Consider the following 13189-nt stretch of genomic DNA (forward strand, 5'->3'; position numbering starts at 1 on the left):
GTTTTATCATTGAAAGGAACCAGTAGAGTGGTTCAGAATGTTTAGTGGGTCCGGAAGAAAGTACACTGCAGTGGTTGGCTATTTCTGACATTAGGTGTAAATCAGCTTTAATGTTTAATTGCAGTTATACACTTATTATATGCTGTGGAATTAACTTACGTTGTGGACTGTGTGGGTCTTTCATTAATATTGGCTTTCAATTTTTGCTATTCTGATTTCTGGTATTGTCACTAGGGGAGAATTATCCTTTGCAGAGGCTGAGACATGTTTTCCTTTAAATTGTAGCCATTGGCTATTAGATTTTTAGCCTCAGCAATTATGTTTTTGCTCATCAGGGCTTGAGGAGAAAGAAATCTTCCAATGGAAAATATCTTTGAACCACATTTATACTATAAAGATTTATACTCTATAACTTATTCTGTATAAATTGGCAGATAAATTTTATACTAGAAAAATAATATATCTAAAAGTCTTAGACAAAGTTTGATGTGAAAGATGTCTTTAAATGCAGGACCAGTGAAGTAGATACAAGAGATGGTTCTTATTCCTAAGGGATAAGCTTGACCATGTGCTTCTTTAAGAGCTTCCCACAGGTAAAGCTAAGTATGAACTCAGGAAAAGCCACTAATGTTTTTGTTATAGCCTATAACTAAGCTTCTCTCACTTTCTTCTAATGCCAGATGTAGTTTTAGCCAGTGTGTTTTCTAGAGGAAATCTCTAAATCTGGCTTTGAAAAGTGCTTTGTCTTCTGTTCCACAAATAGAGCTCTCCTATAAAAAGCATACTTCAGTGTTTTTTTCCATTTTCTAGTCATATACTGGCGAGTTCAAGTCATCGTCAATCTTCCTTAGTGAGTTACTTCTGTCAAATAATTTCTTTTTCAGAGAAGGGCCTTTTGAAGTGAAAAATATGACATAAATAAATGTACATATATTTGTATTTCGTTTCTTAGAGTCACTTTTGGCCTCAAAATGCCCTAGATTCAGCTTTATAATTATGATCTCAGTTAGTTCCACACAAAGAGGACCACTTCTCATCATTGTTCTTTGGTGTGTCTGTAGTTCCTTTAATTCAGTATGTTTTCTTCTTAATTAGCTCTCTTAGTTTTTACAGAACATCTATTTCTCATGGCTATTCCTGGATTGTTTGTTAAATGGTAAATGGCCATGTGTGACTCAAATGTAGGGGAGGGGACAGCGTATTCTCTTATCCTCCCTCACAGTTTGGAGAATTTCTGTGTACAATTACCTATCCCTGTAATAAGTACATAATGATCCTGGAAATAGCTTTTCATTTTGTATTAATAGGAATAAATTCATGCAGAATTTGTTTATTTGTATGATCTTTGTGTTGCAATTTGAATAAAATATTTAGCTGGTAAAATCTGGACCCTTGTTTGTCTAATAAATATTTCACATGGATGGATATTTTTGTTATTTAAGGAGACTGTTTTTATAGTCATGAATCCTGGGTTTCCATTGATTTTCAAACGCCTAGCTCAAATGTAGAGTTTAGAGCCTAATAACCAAAGGGTGGCAATGTCAAAGAGGCAGACGGGGATATGGATTTAGGCCCTCCACAATCTTCTTTCATTTCTTGTCGTGAACTCTTACCCAAAGAACAGTTTATCAGGTTCCAGATAAGACTCTCCTCACAGTGTAACTTGATTCATATCAACTCCATAGATGGTAGAGAAATAGTCTCAATGCCAAAATCATTAAAGGAAAATCTCCTCCAGCCTCATTACGTTTTAGAAATGGTCTCTTTTTTTCTTGGCTGTGCCACGTGGCTTGCTTACAGGGTCTTAGTTCCCGGATCAAGGATTGACACCCCCACCCCTCCACCAACTGCCCCCCTCCGCCACCCCCAGCCCTCGGCAGTGAAAGTGCCAAGTCTTAACCATTGAACCACCAGGGAATTTCCAGAAATGGTCTTCCTTGAATTCACATAAGACTAACATTTAAGAGGGACGATGAGGACATAAACGTTCATTCTACTTTGGTTTGAGTGGATTTCCATGCCTCTAGATTTTCTTCCAGTGGGCGGATCCACTATCTTTTGGGTGAACCAATCAGGTGATCCAGTCAAATAGCCAGTTGTATTGGTTCTCCTCCTGAAACGGGCTGATGTCAAACAATAACAGAGTCTGAGATATTAAGTAGCCCCTCTCAGAATGCTTTCCTAGAGGGAGCCGGTGTACTTGAAGAGCCTGCTTTTGTTTGGTAGAATTCTAAAATTTACGATAAAGTTGGAGTTATTTTCCTGTAAATAAAATACTCAGAGGTGGTAAAATTATATATGAAAAACATCAATTTTGTTCCGGGAACCCTTGTTCTAGTATCTTTTCAACAGTCACTAATATTTTCTAAATTTAAAATCATATGGTCTTATCTAACAGAAAGTTTACAGAGAGGATTTTGAGAAGGAGATTAAAGGAAGGTCATCGATGGATTTAGACAAGACTCCAGAGTTTTTACATGTAAAGTACATCACCAGCCTTCTGAAGGAGGTATGATCCTACTGTTGCTATACAATTCTACAAAAGACATTTAAAGAAATAACCCAGGAAATAGGTACTAAACAGTTCTCTACTAATTCTCTAATTCAGTGTTTGAATTACTCATCCATTACTCTTTCCCTCACTTTGAGCTTTACTAATAGAGTTTTCCATTTTCATTAAAAACAGGTAAGTGTTAACATTTCCATTTAAAGATGAGGGAAGAAATTACCCAGATTTCCTGGAAAAACTTGAAAAATAGTTGGATTTTGTGTTTGGGTTGTAGCTTAGAAGCTCTATAAGTAGTTTTACAGCTTTATAGCAGTTAGTTTTTCAAAAAAATATTTTCAATATGGATGAGGCTAGCTTGTTTCTCTCAAATTTAGTTATTGTAAAAACATGTATTGGAACCACTTTTTCCTGTGACTTCCCTGCAGCATTCTCATGACATTTGATGTCAGAAATGAGGTGCTTATGTGTGACAGTCTGGATAAATGGTACATTTATATGTGTTTTTTGTTCTAAGTAGGGAAAAATAATATGTTTAGCGTATAGAACATAGGAATTCATGTCCATTTTTCATTTTATACTCAGCAGGACTTCCTCCCAACCCCCAAACTTAGTGGTACATTTTGGCTCACAGTGTATTAAATTTGTTGAATATTAAGGCCCTCAAATCTAACAATTAAAAATATCATGTTCACAGTTTAAAAGTTTTGTTTTTGTTTCTTTTTTTAAAAAATGGTTGCTAAGTAACCTGGAGCTCTTTCAATTCCCTGTTTAAACAGATTCTCTTTACATTAAGAGAAAGCGTTAGAGAACTCCATTTCATCTGGAATTTTGAACTGAAGAAACTATTTCTGAAAGAAATGTCTTAAACCAGTGAAATAAATTGGAGTATAATTACCTACACAGACTTGAATCATCATGAACTTTTTAAATAAGCAAATGCCAACTGGCCTTTACCATTTAATTGCTTTTAGAAATTTAATGTGATTCACTGTTGTAATATATGCTGGGCTGAAATAGGCATATAATTTATGGAATAGAGTCCTTGCTACCCTACCTCTCCTCACTTCTAGATCCTATAAAAGCTTTTGAAGTTGAAGGTTGATCATGTGGCAGCTTCCTGCTATTATTGTCTTCCATTTAAAAAATATGCACTATTTATATGAATTTTTTAAAGGGGAATCTTTTTCTTATTTACATACAAATGACAATGTGAGATCTATTTTGAGAATCATAAATGACTTAAGAATTCCCTGGTGGTCCAATGGTTAGGACTCTGTGCATCCATTGCAGGCGGCCTGGCTTCGATCCCTAGTCAGGGAGCTAAGATCCTGCATGGCGTGGCCAAAAAAAAAAAATGGCTTTAATATACATGCCATCGCCATTCTCTTTTATTTTTCTTTTTGAGCGAATCTTATTTTAGACTTACTGATTCAGAATGTATGCATCAGTGTAGGAAAAAAGCCTAGAGACGATGATTAAAAATCTTTTAAGTTATAGTGATGTCTAATTTTAGAAAGAGATTCAGTAACTTAATGAAATTGTGACTTCCCTTTGAAAGTGTGAGCATTTAGCTTTAAATTGTCTTCTCATTCTTTACTTTATGGTCTTTGCATTTCTGTTGCCATTTAAAGTATTCAAAGTATCATTTTATACTTCATTGCATTTGATTTTGTCAATTGTCCTTGACACTGGTAGGACAAGTACTTTTATTTTCATTTTGTTAGTGTGGAAATCAAGGCTCAGTTACTTAAAGTTCTCTTGAAGGTCACATGACCAAATAAGTGAAAGAACTCTGACTTTCATCCAGGTCATTGGACTCCAGAGCTCTTTCCAAAACATGCAGGTCATTACAATGTCTTGTAGGCTATTAGTTAAGCCGAGTACTGGCTAATTTAATTAAATTGGACAAAGAGAAAATAACATCAAATGAATCCTAGAATTAACTAGAACATGATTTCTTATCATTAAAGGAAGTCTCATCTTTCATCTGACAAGTTAGTCATAAAGGCAGCCTAGTTGAATTGGATTAAGATATATATTGTTTTCATAATTCAATTAGTAAGAAGACAAGAAATTCATTAGCGCACACAAAAAAAACCCATGTTATATGTAAGGATTAGTAAAGACATTTGGATCTACTTAACATATATTTAAATGGACAAAATTCAGACTATATATTATCAATCTGTAGGAAATTATTTGGTTTTACAAATCTTTGAATAAAACGGAAACTTTAAAAAAGATTTGGCCATATCAGTCCTTTTGATTTTGTAATTTTTCATTCTTTTCCAATTATGTTCTTTTGATGATTCATATTTTATAGACAACTTTCAAAGAAATACTTCAAATAATTAGTAAGAAACATGCATTCCTAAGATCTTCCTCACCATTTAAAGGGAAGATGTCTTTTTAAAATATGGCACCAATATGGTACCAAAATATATGAGAGGAAAGGATGAAAGAAAAAAGACTGATAATATGGAAGCCACTCAAACATGATTAAAAAAGAAAATGAAGTATCTGTAGGAAATAAAGCGCATGAATGCTCAGAAATCTGGTTCATTCCTTTCTAGAAATATTTTCTTTCTGTGGTCTCTGGAAAACATGTAAAACAATATATAAATTAGAGTTTCCTAGTAAATTTCAAGCAGTAATATTCTTGTCTCATAGAAGGAATATAAAAAAGATTTGGAAAATGAAATAAAAGGGAAAGGAATGGAACTTAATTCAGAAGTACTTGATATTCAGAGAGCAAAACGTGCATCTGAAATGGCTAGTGAGGTGAGTACATTTATTTAACAACTGAGAATGTATGAATTTTCAGCTGATTTCCTTGTCTGTAAATCTTTCTCAGAGATTTTACAGTTGACCCTTGAACAACATGGGTTTGAACGGTGCAGGTCCCTTTATATGTATTTTTCAATTGTAAATTCTACAGTACTCCGCGGTCCGTGGTTGGTTGCATCTGTGGATGCTGAGGAACCTTGGATGTGGAGAGCTGATGATAAGTAATAGATGGATTAATCCTCTTGTTGTTTAAGGGTCAACTGTATACAGTATAAATGTTCCACAGCTTTTATGTGTAAGATGATTATAAGCAGCTATGACCTGATAGTCTTTTCCCAATCAATGAATTAAAAAAAAAATGATGCTCACCATCTCCTGTCTATGTGGTGCGAGACAAATGACCATTTCCTCATTTTAGAGAAAATTCTATATAATTAACCAAAATAATTTAATAAGGTTTAACTTCATCTTTTAAACAAGTGAAAGGCATATTAGGAAGGTGTGTTATCATGGTTTGTCAATAACTGTAGCTTAAAAGTTCCCATGCTGGGGCTTCCCTGGTGGCGCAGTGGTTGAGAGTCCGCCTGCCGATGCAGGGGACACGGGTTCGTGCCCCGGTCCGGGAAGATCCCACATGCCGTGGAGCGGCTGGACCCATGAGCCATGGCCGCTGAGCCTGCGCGTCTGGAGCCTGTGCTCCACAACGGGAGAGGCCACAACGGTGAGAGGCCCGTGTACTGCAAAAAAAAAAAAAAGTTCCCCTGTTGTCCTGCCCATAAACAAAATGACTCTCCTAGTCCTTGCCTAGCTACTAAGTGAGTCCGCTTAAACCTCTGTATAAGATGATAGTGGCCATTACTTAGTTTACATGAAATTTATAAGAATGAAGTACCTCTGAAGTGCTTTAAATCCTTTAATCCTTGCGTTATGTCATTACTTTTATAGTAAATAATGGCACTGTGCTTTGAGGAGAACCTGGCTGACTTTAGCAGTGCAAAAATTTAAAGCTTTATCCCCATATGTTAATAAACGGCAGCGATGATGGTGGTGGTGATGATGGTGATGACCCTATTAGGTTGCAAATGATAGAAACCCAACTCAAACTGGGTTAAGCAACAGAGAAACTTTGTTTTGGTTTAAGAACAGAGAAATCCGAAGATCAGGTTTCCTTCAGGTTGGAATTCGAATGATGTCTCTCTTCCTTCATCCCTCAGTTCTGTTATCTTCGCAGTTGCTTCATTTGTGAGAGGCTGCTTCTAGGTAATGGCCCCTCTTCACGACAGGATAACTCATATCTGTGGCCACTAATCCCAGTAGGAAGTGAGCATCTGTTTCTTTAAAATAGGATTAAGGTCTAAGGATTGAATCTCATTGGGTCACCTTCTGTCCTGTGCCCACACTTGACCCAATCAAGTCTGGAGTCAGGAGTCAGTTAACTTTCTAGGTAGTTTAATGATGTTTTAAATATAAAATATTCTAAATTGATATGTGTTTTTAAAGATTTACATTTGTCTTTGGCTAGTGTTCTTTACATAAATTAAAGGAAACAATAAAAGCATTTTAGTGGAATTAAAGGTATATGTGGGTAGTAGGAAATCAACCCACCCAAAGTTTATGGATCGAGAGGGGTTAGAGGCAATTCCTCAAGAGAAAATGGTAGAACTTTTTGCCAGAAGAGGGAGGAATAGATGCTGTTCGGGCAGAAACAGCAGCTGTCTGCCACGATGTCTTTGGCTAATATTGTCATTACACTTACCTGCGTTAGTAATTTTCTACAAATTCTTCTGTTGTGGTGGTGACATGCCCAGTGACAGAGTCAGATCTTGTAAATCACTTGTCAATAATACTTGGAGAAGTTGTTTTAAACTGTCAACGGCAGAGTTCAGCTAGTGAAAGTTGAATGGCAACATGGTAGCAGGAGAAGCAAAAAACCCAGGTCTTAGCATGTGGGCATAGGAGTAAAAGACCAGAAAAAGCGATCAGTTACCGAGCACCCGCTCTGCGCTGGGCACTAGGCTATGTGCTGTCTCACTGATCCTCCCAGTGATCCTGCATATGGAGGAATTATTATCCCCATTTGCAGATGAGTAAACCAGAAATGTGAAGAAATATTTCCAACGTCACACACACAGCCAAGAGTGCTCTGACCACAAAATCAGTCTTTCTAAAATATCAACTCATTTAAACTTGCCTCTATCCTTCAGGCCTCAAGACAATTGTCAGGGAAGATTCTCACCTGGCAATTGCCTTTTTATAATAAAAATCTTCAGAGTGTATATATACTCTTCTTCAGTGAGAATAGTGAATATATTTCTAAGCAGTTCAGAAAATTTAGTTCTAGGTGGTCATTCATAGTACAAAGTAAACTATATTTTCTTTTTTAAAAAAATATGTTTAGCCATTTTTGGTATCATTGAATACAGATGTATGTTTGTCCCCTGAGTGTCTGAATGTTGTAAAATGTTGCTTTTTTACAGAAAGAATACAAGAAAGATCTGGAATCAAAAATTAAAGGGAAGGGAATGCAAGTTGGCACTGACACCCTTGGAATTCAGCATGCCAAAAGAGCTTCTGAGATAGCTAGTGAGGTTAGTAGAGTGAGTGATGCAGACCTTGAGACTCGTATTTTGGAACTTAACAAATCATAATAACAAACTGATTAGTACATGAAATTTTCCAAAGCTTTCTGTGACTAGTTTAACAGTTTGGAATGGAAACCATCTGCAGTCATCATGCTTACTGGGAAACTTTACAGTTTCCGCTTTGCTCATTAACTTGAAGTATATCAAAGAAAACTTGGGGAAAGGCATTTTAATAGAACACATACACACACACACCTGCTCACTTTATTCCGTAATACAAATTTCATGTTAATTTTAAACTATGATAAATATTTTCATACCATTTTTTCTTTAAGGATGGATCGTGTGCTACTTGGCATATCTGCGTTTCCAACTTGGTGAGCAGAACTTGAGAATCACACATCGAGACTATAACATGACAATCATGCCATTTCTGTGTGATGTGGTTGCATGTTCTCAAAATATCATCTGTTGACCTCATCAACACGTCTGAAATTTCTGTAGGGTCAGCATTTTGGGTTGAGGTTCATTCATCTAATGCCATTTTCTTCTTCATGTAACACATGAACAACAGGATATTAATTTAGAAATTTTGTCTTAGATGCTATGACATGATAGATACAAAATAACAGAGTTGTAGCAGTCAGAAGGAAATGTGTATTTTTGAAGGAAATACCCCAGAATCAGTTCCACATCTCTTGAATTCCCCCAGAAATTTTGAAAATGTAACAGGGCCACTGGAGCAGAGAGTATTTGGGAACAGATGACTTAGAAGAAGAATACATAAAGAGAAAGTTGGGGTACAGGTTAAGGGGTGCAGCTCACTTACCTCGAGGCTGGCTAGGGTGAGGCTTCAGTGGGGTTACAGAGAGAGCTACGATGTGACAAGTGCAGTTAGGAAGAGCTGGCTTAGGACGGAGTCCCACCCAGGAAATCTGGAGGTTGAGAGGTAGCTGATTAACTGCCGGGGGAGTTACTGCTGTGTTGGGATCTGCTTCCATCCCCAGGGTTAGGTACTGGCCAGGGGAATGGAATAGCCATAAGTGACTTAGTCAAAGAAACTAGGGATGCCAGAGAATTCTTGACCAATAGGGATTCCATTTAGAAATGGTGGGGATGGGTGGGAGGATGCATGCTGAACAGGCACTTGAAAACCTTCTTTGACTCTGCCCTTAATTTTGTCATCCCCCTGAGAGATAGCCATTGTTGTGAATTTGCTGTAGAGGCTACCAGGTCCATTTTTATTTGTATATAAAGACTTAAAAAAAACCCCTTAGAGACTTAAAAAAACCTTAAATAAATACCATGTGCACACAGTGACTTAAAAAAACCTTAAATAAATACCATGTACTTTGTGCTTGCTTTTCTCACTAAATATTACGGACCCTTTTCCATGTTACTTCACATAGTTCTACTTCATTCTTATAGAAAAATTGTGTTCTATAACGTGGATGTGAACATGCAACCATTTACATCTAATGTCCCATAGGCATTACCACATGTAAATGATGTTTAAATGTATTGTAACAGGGACTCAACATTACACGCCGAAAACCCTTAATTTTTCCCTGGATCTGCTTCCCTCTTCCACCCTCTTCTTAGCAAATGGTGTCAGTGAAATCCCAGAAGCCACTTTGATTTCTCTAGGCAGCAAGTTTCATTTACTCCAGCCCCATAATGACTTCCTAGATCCATCTACTCTCCCCCACCCTCATCCAATCTACCATCTCTATCACCTGGATCATTACAGTAGCTTCCTAACCAGAATCTTGCTTCCATCATTGACCCCTTAGTACCCATTCTCTACCCAGCAGCCAGAACAATCCTGGAAGAATTAAGTTATGTGATTCCTCCCACTGAAAACTCTCCAGTGGCCTCCAGTCACGGGCAGCATGGGCGCCATACTCCCTGCTCTGGTTTCAGAGCCCCCTGCTGCTCATCCCCAATCCCATACCCTTCTTCCCTTGCTCGTTATGTTCTAGCCTAACAGGCTTCCACGCTGTACCTCCACAAGTTTTATGGTCTCTGTACAGCGCTGCAGTCTTCCTCAAAGTCCTTCCCCTGGTTTTTGCACGGTTGGTTCTTTCTTGTGCTCGCTCTTGTCACTCATTTCTTAGATTTAGTAGTACTTTCTTATGGTGGCCTCCTTGAGCTTCTGAGTAGCTAACTACCCAGTAACTATCAAATCACTACTTACAATTTTCTGCTATTTTTGTTATTACGAGGAGAGTGTGACATCCAGTATTAGTTAAGGTCCTGGATTGGAGTGTGGGAGTGGGGTGGGGAATTTGGAGCTGTAGAAGAGTTTTCCAAATCACCCTCATGGATCTGAGACTTGAAGCCAAAAGAAAGCATACTTCCTCTGGAGAAAAGAACGTGGGAAGAATGGAAATTTTGCATTTCACACTTTTACCTAAGAACCTTCTGTGACATATTCCTTTTATGAAAAGTTGGAGTGTTGCATCTTTCCTTAGTATGGTAATACATTACTTTATTCAGCCATATGCTGGTTTAGATTTCTCTGAATACCTTGGGACTGTATACAGTTGACACTTGAACAACACAGGGGGGTTAACCCACATATAATTTATGGTCTCCCCTATGCATCTGTGGTTCCTCTGCACCCACTGATTGATCCAACCACGGACCAGGTAGTACTGTGGTATTTACTATTGAAAAATATCCATGTATAAGTGAACCCGTGCAGTTCAAACCCATTTTGTTCAAGGCTCAAACTTACTAGGAAAATGGTGCATTTTTGTTATTGAGAGCCTGTGGGAAAGACAGGCCTAGGGGAGTCAGCTGTACTGTGGTTACAAGTAGCTTAAACCAATTTGGGTGATGCTATTATCTTTGTAATCCGGAGGCCTCATTTGCATGTAATTATAACCATGTCCCAGTTTGCCCAAATGACAGGCTCTCAGATCCTTTTCAACCAGACTTAGGGACTTTGCTATAGCTCAATGTTTATTTTTTCAGGTGAAGTCAATGTGCTATATTATTACACTAATGACATCTAATATTCAAACCTTCCTGTACCTGTGGGCTTGACCATGTGACTTTCTTTAGCCACTGGGTCATTAACAGATTTGACTCAGGCTCTAAGAGCATGTGTGCATTGGGACTTGCTTGGAACCTAGATGTCATCATGTTTTTCTTTTAAGTTTTCTAAGTTTTAGGGTATTTTATTATGCATCAATATTAACTGATGTGATTAGTGTCCTATGTAGTCTATTTATGTGCTTTTGAATGCTTTTAGATTTGAAAGTTCATATCAGAAAATTAGATGACATACTTCTACCATGAGACTTTGGTGGCAATCTATGATCAGTACCTTAGTTTCTACATATATTGCCCTTCAAATGAGGTGTTTTGCTTTTGGGCCTAAAGAGGCTTGCTAAAAACAGAGCTTTTTACAGACATAGTAATAATTTAATATTATTAGTTTGAAAGTTAAACATTATTACTTGAACTTTCATTTGAAAAGTGAAACTGAGACTGTAAGTCAGTGAAAATAGGCAGATTTATGGGTAGTAGATGGGGAAAAATATAGTATTTCTCTGAGATTGAGATTTTTGTTTACAACTTCTCTAAATTTAGAACACCACAAATAAGCAAAGCAAAATTTACTTTAGAGCAGGGAATCACAAATCTAGAGTATATCAACATAATAGAAAAGAACTGTTTTTGAAAGAATTTAATAGGAGATAATCAATAGTTTTTTCCTTTTAATAATTTTCATTGATGAAAAACATACATGCAGAAAAATATACAATTATAAAAGTACAGCTTGCTGAATTTTATAATCAGTTTTAAAATGTGACAAGAGTCTCTTAAGACAGTTGTGTCTGTGTAATTATGACATTTCATTATAAGTAACAGGTAATCCAACTCAAGCTGGCTCAAAAAAGCAGATAACTTATTGTTCTTGTAACCAAACAGTAGAGGAATTCTTGGGCGTGGCTTGATCTAGGACTCAAACAGTGTGATTCCATTTCATTTTCTATCTTTCTGTTCTCAGGCAGGCTTTTTTCTCCTGTTTGCAAAGAGACATCTGGCAGATCCTAGGGCTACGGACTTCTCTATTCATGTCCAGAAGGAAAGAGAAAGTCTCTTGATACCTTGTGTGGAAAAAGAAACATACCTATCCTTGAACCGATCATGAAGGGCCAGGGGTGGGCTATAACGATTTGCTTCAGCCCAATGGGGCCCTTGGATAGCGGCCAGTCTCAGCCAAGCTGGGGGTTTAGAACAGGAAGCAGTGAGTTGCCCAGTGGCAAATCAAGGAGCTAATGAAGGAAAAAGAGGAGTAGGATTCCAGGGAAGCAACCAGCAATTATTCACTACAGAACAAGACCTGACAATTTTATACTCACATTTTATTGATATTCATCAACTGGGTTATATATTAACCAATAATTTATCAATTTTACCATATTACAATATAAAACATTTTCCCTCAGCTCACTCTGTTTTCTTTCTTAAGTCAGGTTTGTAGAGAAAAGCCTCCTGATTCCTTGTGAATACATCACTCCAAGTTGTGTTCTTGCCACAAATTAAAAATCTTTGTTGTTTCCTAGAAATAAAAGACATAAAGGTCCGACTTATTTCTAAAAGCCATGATCTTGATGTCAAAAATGACATCGAGTTTTTCAACACAGATTTTCAAGTTACTGTAAAGCCCTAATTGCAGGTTTTATTTTCTGCAGAAAGATTATAAAAGAGATCTGGAGACTGAAATTAGAGGGAAAGGCATGCAGGTGAGCACAGATACCCTCGATATCCAGAGAGCTAAGAAAGCATCTGAAATGGCCAGCCAGGTAAGAAACTAATGGCACACAAAGTTTAAAACAAACATATCGAATTGTGTACAGAAAAAGTATAAGTTGTGTTTCCATATGCCAATTCCATATGGCATTGAGATTCAAACACATAAATATCTACATTGCTATGGAAGGCCGTGCAAAGCTCTGAAGATTGTTTTCTGTTCTTTTAGAAAGAATATAAGAAAGACTTAGAAAATGAAATTAAAGGGAAAGGAATGCAAGTGAGCATGGATATCCCAGATATGCTTCGAGCCAAGAGGGCATCTGAAATCTATAGCCAGGTTGGTAGAGAATGAAGATGCTTAGGATAATGTATTCTAATATCCGGTCACCTTGTGCTGTGTGTGTCTCTGTGATTGGTGTCTTTTTGAGGGCTTTCTATTCAAAGTCAATGCACTCTATTTTAAAGGAACCATTGATCAAACTTGATTACCTCATTAATGAAAGGGACAACTGTAGTTTCAGTTCAACAGACATTATTGAGT

The 13189-nt window shown here is 37.2% G+C and overlaps 2 protein-coding genes across 2 annotated transcripts in view; both read left to right on the forward strand.

Annotated features, from left to right (window-relative positions):
• NEBL (nebulette) overlaps window positions 1-13189 on the forward strand; it is a 341624-nt gene that overhangs the window by 279372 nt on the left and 49063 nt on the right. The gene's annotated exons all lie outside the window — the stretch shown is intronic.
• Window positions 1-13189, forward strand: part of LOC308614949 (nebulette-like) — a gene marked incomplete at its 3' end in the record, with an annotated part of 96108 nt that overhangs the window by 69428 nt on the left and 13491 nt on the right. Inside the window, exons 13-17 of the mRNA XM_081229851.1 lie at window positions 2399-2509; window positions 5180-5290; window positions 7774-7884; window positions 12588-12698; window positions 12875-12985. Coding sequence (XP_081085977.1) covers window positions 2399-2509; window positions 5180-5290; window positions 7774-7884; window positions 12588-12698; window positions 12875-12985 — 555 coding nt within the window. The remainder of the gene's footprint in view (window positions 1-2398; window positions 2510-5179; window positions 5291-7773; window positions 7885-12587; window positions 12699-12874; window positions 12986-13189) is intronic.

This window comes from Mesoplodon bidens, assembly GCF_964165515.1.
Source record: "Mesoplodon bidens genome assembly, chromosome: 3".
Classification (NCBI taxonomy): Eukaryota; Metazoa; Chordata; class Mammalia; order Artiodactyla; family Ziphiidae; genus Mesoplodon; species Mesoplodon bidens.